Source organism: Vigna unguiculata, chromosome 3 (assembly GCF_037176805.1).
Source record: "Vigna unguiculata cultivar grain cowpea cultivar isolate G323 ecotype 2 chromosome 3, ASM3717680v1, whole genome shotgun sequence".
Lineage (NCBI taxonomy): Eukaryota > Viridiplantae > Streptophyta > Magnoliopsida > Fabales > Fabaceae > Vigna > Vigna unguiculata.
The window spans coordinates 8,731,713-8,744,450 of NC_140794.1; the positions used below are offsets into that span (position 1 = coordinate 8,731,713).

Consider the following 12,738-nt stretch of genomic DNA (forward strand, 5'->3'; position numbering starts at 1 on the left):
AGGACCACGTCAGTTTCCGGTCAAAACCCTAAGCCCCAAAAATGCATTTGACTCCAAGAAGCTATGGTTTCCAATCAAAATCTTAAACCCCAAATTGATTTACAATCGAAAAACCTAACATGCAACTTCAATGCTTTCCGTCAACCACCGTTGGGAACGTTCAACTGTAATTTCGTCTACCACCGTCGGGACGAACTGCTTTCGTGTAGGTGGGATTCGATGTGCAACGATAATGGGGTTTGGGTAAATGCAGCGGAAACTTTAATCAGCGAAAATTTGCAAAATGGTTCTCTCTCACCGTGGGGAAGAAAAGTTTAAGAGCAGGTGATAAAGAACTCCAGCGCGGGAACAACTTCTGTGAAAGAGAACCCCATTTTTTGAACCACCTCCCTTTTCTTCAATTTCTCTCTCACACGTGTAGTCCAATATTTTTTAAACTTGAAAAATTCATTTAATATATGTCACATCAGTTTGTCAAAAACTTTGTAACATTTACTTTGTCAAACAATCGTTTTTCTTTAATTTATTTTGAATACTTCTCATTAAATATAGTTTTAATTAAATTTTTAAATTTAAAGCATTATTTGTTGGTAAAACTATTACAGTCTGTTATATCTTGTAATTTTGCACTTCTTGAAGAAAAAAAAAATACAGAAGTGTTAGTTTAAACCTAAACCTTTGTATAGAGAAAAGAGAAGCCGTGTGTTTAGGTTTTTGGGATGAAAAAGTGAGGAAGAAAAGTTATACGCAACATTTTAAAAATTCATTTGTATCAAATTCTTGGTGGTCAAATGTAAATTTAAATTTTTGTCCTGCCTTTGTAATAAGACGTAAATAAAACTTTTTATGTATAACTCTTTGTAGTTAGAGATAAGCAAATTTCTTATTTACATCTAAACATTTGTGACCAAAAGTAAAGAGTTTCATTTATGATTAAACATTAACAATTAGTGTCTGACGTAAAAGAGACTTTTTTTTTATCTAATTAGAAAGGTTCAAATATAAAAAAGTTTCTCGTATTTTCTCTTATTTATAAGAATGTTAGTATCCTTTTTAATGTATAATTATATGTAGTCAAAACGTAAATTATGTTGCATAATTAACTCATTTTCCATTAATAATAGGTTTTCTGAAAAACTCGCTAAAATGTAATATAAAATATGAATACATAACTTAAAATCTCTAAGACCTACAATTATGGTTATTAACTTTAAGATATCCATTACATTTTTGTGCTAGACTTACAATAAAATCTCCATCAATTTTTAACCACATGAATCTATATGACTTAAACACTTTGTAATATAAGTTTGTTACAATACTTGCCATTCAAATCAAACAAAAGCATAGATTTATTTAGTATAGCAAATTCCTAAATTACATTACATAGACATTATTTATTAATATTTTCATAATTATTTGTAATGTTTAATCATTATATATCATCATTTGGTTAAAGATGTATCTTGCTTAAGTGAAAATTAATATATTGAATGAAAATTGGTCAAAAACTATCACGAGTTTCCAATCTCATTTTCGCTTGAATATAATTACTCTGACAAATAAAAATGTGACTTTTACATTTTTTTTTTGAGTGAGAGAGAAAATCTCGTTCAAGAAAAACAGAAGATAAAATGACAATCTAACAATAATTTAAAACATGTTTTCAAAACATATAATTATCACTTCTAGCACATCATTAATTTTGAACAAGTTTAAACTATAAAGATTAATAATTCATGCACAAATTTTATATACAAATCACTTTTAAATTAGGGATTAGTGGTTGATAAAATTACAAGAGAAAAAAAAAAGACTAAATTACAAAATTATATAGAAAAAAAAGTTTAGATTTGTTGAATGAGAGGAAGAAGGAGTTTTCAAAAGGTTTTCTTTTAAAAAGAAAAAAATGAAAAATGTTATAATATAAGACAAATGTTCTCCATCCACTAAAAGAATGAAACTTAACAAATATTCCAACACACTAAAAGGGTAAAACTTAATTTAGTATATATAAATATTACCATATAAAACTATTATCAAACAAATTAAATCTTCAAAAATCTAAATTTAATTATCACTTATACTTTGCAATGTTTATAGTAATAAAAAAAAGATATCCATACATTGTATGGAATCTAGGAAAAATTTAGATTATGAAAAACAGTACTTTTTTTCACTTATACAAAGATAAATTACAATTTTGTTGGGCCTTTTCATACAAACACATTGTCTTGTTTATAGTAAAAAAAACAATATACAGTCTAAATTTTTCAAATTTATTTGCTCGCCCTTGATATTTAAAATAGGGTGAACTTAATGGCATTTCTAATTATAAGTAGTAGAGGTTGATTTTTATATAATGTATTTTGTCAAGCAATATGGAAATGTTTTAAAAATGACCTAATACTGTACGTAAATGGTAAAAGTCAATGTTAAAGTAAGAAATCACTGTCATAAAATTATATTGATGACTGTAATTTTTCTGGTTATGTTGAAGTTGAGTGAGAAAAATTTCTGGTAACATTAAGGTTTAAATAGCTTTTAGGGTATGATAAGTTGAAACCTCATTATCACCATTGAAAAAGGGGAAAAATTTCAAGAACGAAGCACTCTTTTAACATACTCAACCTATATTAGTTGCATAATTTTTCTACCCATGAATTTTGTGAGAGAAGCATAATTTGAAAGAAGTAGAAGGACTATCAAATTAAAAGTAATATACATGTGATATTTGTATGGTAAACAAAAAACTAATAACAAATTTGGTATAATTATATTACACATCGCTCCCTCACTATATTTCAACACAGCACCCTGATTGAACAAGCCCAGAAAAACCCTCAGCAACACTTATACTTTTCAATTTACGATTCTGCCCCTCCTCCATGTCCACCAAATAGAACCCGTGAGCTGCCCCTTCGTATTCGGATCCACTCAACACAACGCTCGACCCGATCGCAACCCCACAAACCCCGACCTTAAGACCCGGATCCAAACCTCTAAAATTCACCAGTTTCCCATCTTTCCCAACGCCAACACAAGACCTGGGACACCGACCCTCTTCCCAAACCCCGTTAACCTCCCTCCACTGACCCGACCCAAGATCCAGCACCTCCACCGACCCGTCAAACATCCCCTGCCTCTCCGTACCATATCCACTAACAACCCAAAACTCATCCCCCACCACCACCCCCTCGCACTCGTCCCTCTCACGGCCCATCGGGCCCACCCCGACCCACTCGTCGCGCCTCGGGTCATAAGCCCACGCCGACCTCAGCGCGTTCTTATTCTCGTCATGCCCGCCCGCCACATAAACCCGACCCCTCCCCGACCCGATCGCGAAAAACGACCGCTTCTCCGGCATGTCCTTCCCCCGCCGCCACTCGCTCGTTCGAAAGTCGTAAACAAACACCGCCGTCAAGGGCTCGTAACTCGCCGGGTCCCACCCTCCCATGAGCACGAGGCTCTCATCGCAGCTCGCCAGCTGGCAGAACAGCGGCAACCCGTTCGGGTATTCCGGAACCGGTTCGACCCGGTCCCACGCCATGCTCTGGGGGTCGAACAAACTAATCCCGTAAGACGGTGGCAGTGAGCCGGTGAGTTTGTCGTGGTGCGGTTGGTCCTGACGCGCCTGAAGGAGGCACGTGACTCTTCGCGTGCGGCCGGTTTTCTTGCGATGGTTGTAGAATTGGTCGCTCTGGAGGAGGTGGTGCCATTGTCTGCAGACTCGGAGTGCGACTCGGTGCGCTGAGTGGGGCAAACGAGTTAGGCACTCGAGTCCAAGGTCTGTGGGTAACCCTGGTATCAGGTCGTTGAAGTGGATGAAGATGGAGAAATCCATATTCTAAGTGTGTTAGTGTTTCATGATGACGCGGCGGTTGAAGCATTTATAGAGATAGAAGCCGTTAGATAAGTCATCATAATCCAGTACAGTACTTCCCTCCCAGATATTTTTTATCACCTTAAAACCTAACTACATTTCTTAAATATTTTCACTTTATCATCTCTGTAATAAACGATTCATCTTAAATTTCACAAAAAAAAAAAACAATTTTCGAATTAACATAAAATTAGCATAAGAGTCATGCGTGTAATTTCAGATAATTTATATTTTTAGTATATCAACTCTTAAAATTTTTACTTGTAGTATAATTATAATCACGAAGAAATTGACACCTTATATCTCAATAGTTACGTGTTGTTCTATAGAATGTGTCTGTATGAAAAGAGAAAAAAAAAAAAAAAAGTGCCTTGAAACCAGTCAGTCGAAAAGCAACTTCACAATCCAGAAACAAATGTTCTGTTGTTTCCTCGTATTGACAACATAAGAGAAAGCACATCCTTCTTTCCAAGATTCATATCAAAACCTATGTCATTGTAGTCCCTTTAATATTTTCTTTCTATTTAGTTATAACTTAATATTTATGTATTACCGATAGAGTCAAGTAATAATGGTATACTAACTCAAAAATAGGATTAAAAAGTTAATTTACTTTGTTTTAGATTATGATTACTCAAAAGTGTATATTTTTCCACTGTGAATCTAATGAGGTTTTTTATCATCAAACAAATGAGACATTGGCTTGGTTTATAAAATTAGAGAGAAGACAAAGAAAACTTTATAGAAGAAAATTCAATTAACATAAAATTTATTTATATTTAAACTTTTTATAAATATAATAATGAAGTGTCATATTTAAAACCACCACTACTCTTAAATTATTTTCTAAATTTTTACAATTATTTTGTTATTTAGTATTTTAGATTTTGTAACTTTTTTTAAACACAATTAACTATATACAATTGAAAAGTTACATATGACAAAATGATAAAGTTTATTTATTTCATACATGATTTTTTACCGGTAATCTATAACAATTTTTTTTAAGTTACCTTTAAGTAGTTACCCTTTATAACTAGAGGCATTTTACTAACTCTTTTTACCATATACAATTTGTTGTCAATTTTACATTTATTAATATGATTCATTTTATTAATTTATACTTTAAGTTTTGTAAGTATTTTATCAAATTCTTCAAAGATCTAGAAAATAGTTTAAGAGTAGTAATGACTTTAACGAGGACACTCGATTATTTTATTTTATAAGAATCATCTTCTCTCTAAAACATTTTTTCTAAATTCTTTGTATGCTTTCTCTTTAGATTTTTGACTTCATCATTCATCTGTTTAAAGATTGGAGTACGTCATAAGACTCATGTCATCAAGGTCTATAACCCTACCAATCAAAATCTTAAACAAAGTAAGTTCATCTCTTGTCTTTTTTATTTTTGTCTTTTCATAAATTTGTTGCATGTGGGATGTTTTGGGCTTGTATGTAGCGATTAAGGGCTCAATATGAATCTTTGTTTAGTTAAGATTGCTAGGATGTGTTATGATCGTTGATAAGAAATTCTATGTGCAAATAGAGTAACATGTGTGAGGTATAGTTTGTGGGAAGCACCTTTTGAGTCTAGATCTTATGTCCAACTAAGGGAAACTAGTTTATTTATAATAATTATTTTGTTCTAAAATTGATGAATTTGGGTTGTGTTGTATGGTTTTAAATTGTTAACCTATTTGATTGTGGCTTGTGTTCTACCTAAAATCATTGAATTTGTTTTACCTGTGGTATACTTTGAACTAAACAATGAAATTTTCTATAAGGAGGAGTTGGATTAAGTATAGTAGTAATATGAAATGGTTCTAATAAATTATGATTTATATTAATAACTGGGTGATGGAGTTTATGCTTAGTAGGACAACCTAAGACATCATTGTGGTAATCTGATTTCTTGGAATCTTTGATACAATCTTGATTTAGAAATAACTAGGGATGAATCAAATTTAAGTGTATTGAAATGAGATATTGGTATTTTAGGTTATCAACTACAATTATGTACTTGAAATGTTGGTATCGTGTTCTTTTGGTTGTAAATGAGAGATTTATCTATGAGATATTTAATTGTTCAAATTGGTGCTTCTTGAGGTAATATAGTGTTATATTATTATCTTATAAAGTATACTAAGTGGTAAATAGTTCAGGAAGAGTCAAATTGATTAATTAACACTCATAGAGACATTTCAAATATCTGGTACAGTGTCGGGTGCCGTTGCAATGTCATTGAGCACCAATTGGGCAAGGGCGACTGACTTGGCCATCGTTGGGTGAGACTTTTGTATCGTTGGTGCAACCAAGACAGTGAAATCACTTACTAGTTGGTGTTGGGTGCCATCAAGGGATCGTTGAACACAACTCTTGTTTTAAAATGTAGGAAGCACTAGGAGATCTAGCGTTGGGCACCAAGTGCATGGTGTTGCCACCCTATTTTGGGTTCTAGGAAATCTTGGGAAAATTGAGATTTCTACTTCGTTAATCGTTGGATTTAGTTGAAATTTTGACATCTTGTGTTGGAGTAATGTTATTCATCATTTTGATGTACTTAATATAAATATTGTATGTGAATATTAGGGTAATGCAAAATAAAGAAGTTGATGTATTATTAGTGTTTCAACTAAATTAAATGGTATGTTGTGAGTTTAGATAGAAGTAGGAAACATATGTATAACTTGGTGTGATAATTTAATATTATATGAGAATGTGATGTGGGAGCTATGGTGCGAATGTGGTGAATGCAATGACTCCTATGAAGGGAGTATTACATTGATGTAATGTTAGGTGGTGTATTGGGAAGTTATTTTGTGTAGAGGAAGATGCCTAGTTGTGAGAGTTGAAGAATGTTTTATGTTTGTAGTTTTGGTGGTTGATCAAAATTACAAACATAGAATTTACCATGTCATGCTCGATGAAAGACGGATTTCTCGACTTTGTATTATATAGCTATAACCCTTGTAAGTCAAGGGTGAGAGATGACATGTGCAAGATCTCCGAGTCTATTCAATACATGCGTCTTCTAGAAGTATAGTAAAATATTAGTGTTATGTGAGTCATTTTAGGCATGCTTTGTGTGGACATATGATTGATGATTTATATGTTTTTGAAAATTGATTTGGTGCAAAAGAGTTTGAATATATATATTTTTAATTTGAGTAATAAGAATTGTTATAATTGCAGTAACTTACTCTATTGTTTGTTATGTTATGATGTGTCCGTTTCCAATAATTATATGTTGTACATGAACAAACGATAATACATATGAAATATTTGTAAAATAATAAACTTGTCGATAATCATCTAAAAATAGTAATAATCACTTATATATAATTATTGTATTGTATAAATCCTCCAAGTTAACAAAGTGCTATTTATCTTTGAAAAATTAAGTTATATTTTTCTCATTAAGGATTTGTAAATACAATTTATATACTATTATTTTGGTTTATATTTTTTTTTATCAATTACGTAAAATAGTAAATATGCTAAATTGAGATGTTACAATATCAATTTACTATAAATAATAATAAAAATTTGATAAAATTTGATAATATATTTATTTGATTATTATGTAAAATTGTAAAAGTTGAGTGTTTTATTAATTTATAATAAGTATATGAAGACGGAAATAAATTTAAAAAAGTATAAACAAATTTAAAAGAGCTAATTTTAGTTATATAATATAACACACACACACACACACATATATATATATATATATATATATATATATATATATATATATATATATATAAAAGAGCTAAAATAATTAATACTAAAACATTTTTTCCTCTGAGCATTGTTGCAATTTCAAACTTGGAAACTAATTCATTAAATGGGATTTAATGTACGGGATACATTGTTCCTCGACGGAACAATTTCGAATCAAAATATATAAGTGATTTTAAAATTTCTCATTTCCGTTGTGAAAGTAAACAAAATAAAAATAAAATATGATTTGTAATATTTTATTTCATACGTTTGATACCTTTTCCCAGCTATAGAAGTAACTAATATTAGGATCGTTTTTGTTTTCAACTACTTCAAAATATCAATTTACTCTTTATCGCATCTGTGTTAAATTTACATTAAGACTAAGTCCAATCATTCGTATATTTTCAGAATAAAATATATATTTTCTTTTTTATAATTTATATTTCAAATTAAAATAAAAAAACTTCTTTAAGCCACTTATAAATTTTATATCAATGAAAATTGTTAATTTGTTAGTAAGATTTAAAAGAAAAAAATAAAAACGTAAGTAGAAAATGAAGGTAAATTAGTTTCCGAATCAAGTACACTTTGTTTCACGAAATCCTTTTCTATTTTTCAAAATATGAAAGTGGAAATGTATGTTTTTGTGCTTGTTAGAATGCTGTAAAAAATATTTCTTTCGTTTGCTTTTACGAAAATTACAATCCTTTTGTCTATATGGCTTGAATTTTCATGCTAAGGAGAGGATAAGTTATTTTTCATCGACATGAGAAGTTACAGTTTTTTTTTTTAAATTAAAATAAATTTAAAAAGTACTCACCTGAATATGAAAAATTAATTTAGACATGCTTAGGAATAATTTTCCAATCATAAATTACTACAAATTACGTCACCAAAAATTGTAATTCGAATATTATATGACCATCAGAAATGTAAGAACTTGTTTTGGAGTTCAAATATCACAAAAAATAAGATTATTTTTTTATCAGGAAAAATGGCAACAATAAGATAACTATTATCTACGTTATCTTACAGTGTGCAGAATGATCATAACCAACTAATAATATGTTGTGGTGATCTTAATAATAATAGTGATGATAATGATTACACTAATGAAAGTCAGATAAATTGTTATAATGTTAATGATTGTAAAACCGTCATAATTTTATGTTGATTCATAATAATTAGTAAATAAGATGTATTGTAAGATTAAATATGTAATATCTGAATTTTATCCAAAAATATTTGAGTGGATTTTGTTTGATTCCCAATGAAGTGCGTAGAAGTAGATAAGGATGCATTCGTATGTAGGGACTGATGGGAGCCAAATTCCGGATAGGATCGGAGACTACCCTGCACAAAAATAACACTTATCTTTCTCCTAACAAAAGTAACCTTCTCATAAATAATCTTTCCTTCCTTCTTATCCTCATAATCATTTACTTAAATGTACATAATAAATTTTTATTTTTTATTTTCTTAAGTGAGTAATTTTTTTGTTTATTTATGTGTATTTTCACATTAAAAACATATTTACTCTAATTAGAAGCAAACTCTAAATATATATGTTAAAATTCCAATTATTTAGTCATTTATTATGTGTAATTTGTATTAGGATTAGCTTCTTAAAATGATTAAGAGGTTAAGTCTATTTCTAGAACTAAAATTTGTATCCATGTCTAAGTTCCATTTCATTTTTTTATAATTCGATAACAACAAATAATATGATAATTTATTATATACATTAATAATTAAAATAGAACAATAAATACGAAATACAATATATTGTATAGAAAAATTTATAAAGAGTATGAATTTATTACATCTAATACGATAAAATGAAACTTTAACTACTCTTATATGCATCTAGAACATATATGTAAGCTGAAATCATGGAGGAATATAAATTTTGAATATCCTAGAGTCACGTTTAATCCTAAACCCCAAATAGAATACATCTTTTTTTTCATTTACGATATATTAACTACTTCCAAAATTTATTTCCTCACTAAACGATTATACACTTTCGTTAAACGAAAAACGGATCACCAATTTTTCATCAAATTAACATTAAAATTGTTTTAATAAAAATAATTTACTTTGTTGGTGGTATAGTTAACATAATTTTAATATAATTTTGATCGAATATCATTAATCTGTTTTAAAAAAAAAAATAACAAAAGAAAGACATTACATCATTTTTTTAAAATCATAAATTGAGACTGAACAACCAAATTAATATTTTTTTCAAAAACAGAACCAATAATTAAACCATTAAAAAGATGGTAATGAGCGAATAGAAGGATGTAACGTGCGAATGAAGATAATTTCAACTACCTTATCCATTCACCTCTGCCTAAACCTCATTGCAACAATGGTTGCATTCTCCAACCAGATTAGTGTAAAAGTTGAGTGGCCAAGCAAGATCCAAACCAGAAAATAATAATAATAATAATAATAATAATAATAATAATAATAATAATAATAATAATAATAATAAATTGTTCACATACAATATACAAAGATTGTGTTTTCATGTAAAATCACCATCATTCATACATCATTCAGACGCGTAAAAAACTATAATGTTAAACAAACTTACCATAAAATATGTAAAACTATTAACTCAATAAACAAATGTACTACTGAAATTTTTGTAAATTGGATGCATTTTTACGGGAGAAAGAAATAGAAGAAGATTTACTTGTAAAAAATAAACAGAATTTTTATGATTATGCTATTAGGATAAAACTAATAAAAATTTTAATTTTGAGATAAAAAAATTAAGAATTTTTTTTTTCAAACATTTATTGCAATCTTTAATTTCGAAGAAAAAGCTAAGGCAGAAGTGACTCTGAGCGTGGACGGCAGTGCAATAGCCATAAACACTCTGAATGTGATATTTTACCGCTTATCGTATCGCACATGTTTTTGCTCCTCTTGTCTCAACAATGTCTTTTATTAATTAGATTGTTGTGACTTACTTACAAAATTTTATTTTAAATAAATAAATATTTATTTCATCATGTTTTAAGAAAATATATTAACTATCTTTATATTTGATAAAATAATATTCACCTTCCTTATTTTATTCATAATTTTTAAAAGTTTTCTATAAAAAATATTTAACTTTTATATTTCAAAATTTTAAACTCTAATTATAATTATAATTATAATTTAATTTTAATCAATATGATATAAAATAAAATAACATAAAGAATTATTACTCATAAAAATACAGAGCTATAAGAGTCATTTGTTGAAAATATAAAAACTAATATATATATATATATATATATATATATATATATATATATATATATATATATATATATATATATATATACTAGACCCACACTCTCTCTCTCCTAGTTGCTGCCACGTCTGTATCGGTCATAAATAAAATTATTTATACTCAGCAATTTATAGTTTCTTCTTTCAATGTGAAGGGTTGATAATTTTATATTCGCATGGAAATGAAAACAATGTTTTAAAGTAACTTTTTTAGTTTTAGTTTTCGAAAATATCGGTTAGAAGGTTAAATATATTTTTTATTTCAGTAAAATTTTAAAAAGTTGAATATATTTTTGGTCATTTAATTTTCAATGAAAATTAAAATTTGTCATTTTTTAAAATTTTAGTTAAATTTAGTCCCTCAACTTTATATATGTGTATATTTAATTCTTTAAACTAAGTTTTGTTAAGTTTATTTGATAGTTCAAATACATTTCTTAATAACATTTAAATTAATTACATTATTTGACACATTTATGTTTTAATGTTAGTTAAAATGGAATTATGAAACGCGTTTGGAACTATAAGAAAACATTACATTATTAACTTGAAAAAATTGTCAATATAATAACATCTACGGTCAGATTTTTGCTGACGAACTTTAGAATTTTGATTACTAACATATATTTCCATTAGTAAAGGATCAACAAGGTAGAATCCATTAGTAATATAGACATTTCGTCGATAAATTTCATTGGTAAAATGGATGCCAATGTTTTTACTTTAACTTTGATCATGTTGTGGTAAGATATGTTCTTGAGTCATTAGAGTTTAGGATTATATAAGTGATCCTGTAATTATTGGGACTCTATTGATTTAGTGAAATCCTTTTAAGTTCGAGTTGCTTAGAAGAAGACTGAATATACATTTATTTTGAATTGAACCAGTATAAAAATTGTTGTATTCTCTTATTTCTTTCATCGTTTTTGTTATTGCTAATTGATTCAATTAATCCATTAATGCAACATTGATAAAATTGATAAAATGATTGAAGCATTATAAAGATTGAAAAACAATTCAAGAATCTTTTAAAACAGTAAAATCTTGAAAATTCAATTCACCTCCTCTTGATTTGTGTACATTAGACGTATCTGTATTATTATATCATTGTCTTCTATTCTTCATTTTCTCACCGTTTAAGAACATGTGAAGAATAGTTAAGATCAAACAGGTGATTTTTTTTAATTAAAAACATATTTAATATATCATGTAAGAATAGTTTTTCTGATAAAATTTTAGGTCAAATTACTCTTTTAGTTCTTATTCTTGTTTATAAATATCAAATTGGTCAATTTTTTTTGTTTTAATCTGATTGTGATTTTTTAAAAGTGATTCAATTTAATTTTTATTATTAATTTTTTTACAATCAGTGTTATAATCAAATGTGATTTTTTAGAATTTAATACTTGTTATAAAAAATAAATGACAAAAACTACATTAAATCACTTTTAACAAAATCATAACTAAACTAAGACAGAAGAAGTAAAGGATCAATTTAACAATTTTTCTACAAAATAAAAAATAATAATAATTTAGCCAAAATCTTAACCATTGAATTTGAATAACTTTTAGTGCAACGAATGAGAGGAACTTTGAATTTTAGAAGTGCAGAAACAATAAGATATTTATCCCTTACATTTCTAGAAGCATTGTACTCTATCATTTTTAATTTGAAGTTGATCTGCCACGAATGCACTACTTTTGGGCCCAATTAGGAAAATAAAGTGACATGGACATTCTCCTTATCCCTACAAGAAAAGGAACACCTCTCATTTTCAATCAAATCGAATTAGAGACATTTTCAGCATCAGATCCAAAAATATGTCATAGTTTAA

The 12,738-nt window shown here is 28.3% G+C and overlaps 1 protein-coding gene across 1 annotated transcript; it reads right to left on the reverse strand.

The window, feature by feature from the left end:
* Nucleotides 1-2,683: 2,683 nt before the first annotated feature.
* Nucleotides 2,684-3,926, reverse strand: LOC114176731 (F-box/kelch-repeat protein At2g44130-like). The gene has a single exon (XM_028061865.2). The coding sequence runs from the start codon at nucleotides 3,842-3,844 to the stop codon at nucleotides 2,798-2,800; it is 1,047 nt and encodes a 348-aa protein (XP_027917666.2). The 5' UTR covers nucleotides 3,845-3,926; the 3' UTR covers nucleotides 2,684-2,797.
* Nucleotides 3,927-12,738: the final 8,812 nt, after the last annotated feature.

What these genes read in the sequence shown, in the direction of transcription:
- LOC114176731 (XM_028061865.2), bottom strand. Translation starts at nt 3,844, where the DNA reads ATGGATTTCTCCATCTTCATCCACTTCAACGACCTGATACCAGGGTTA.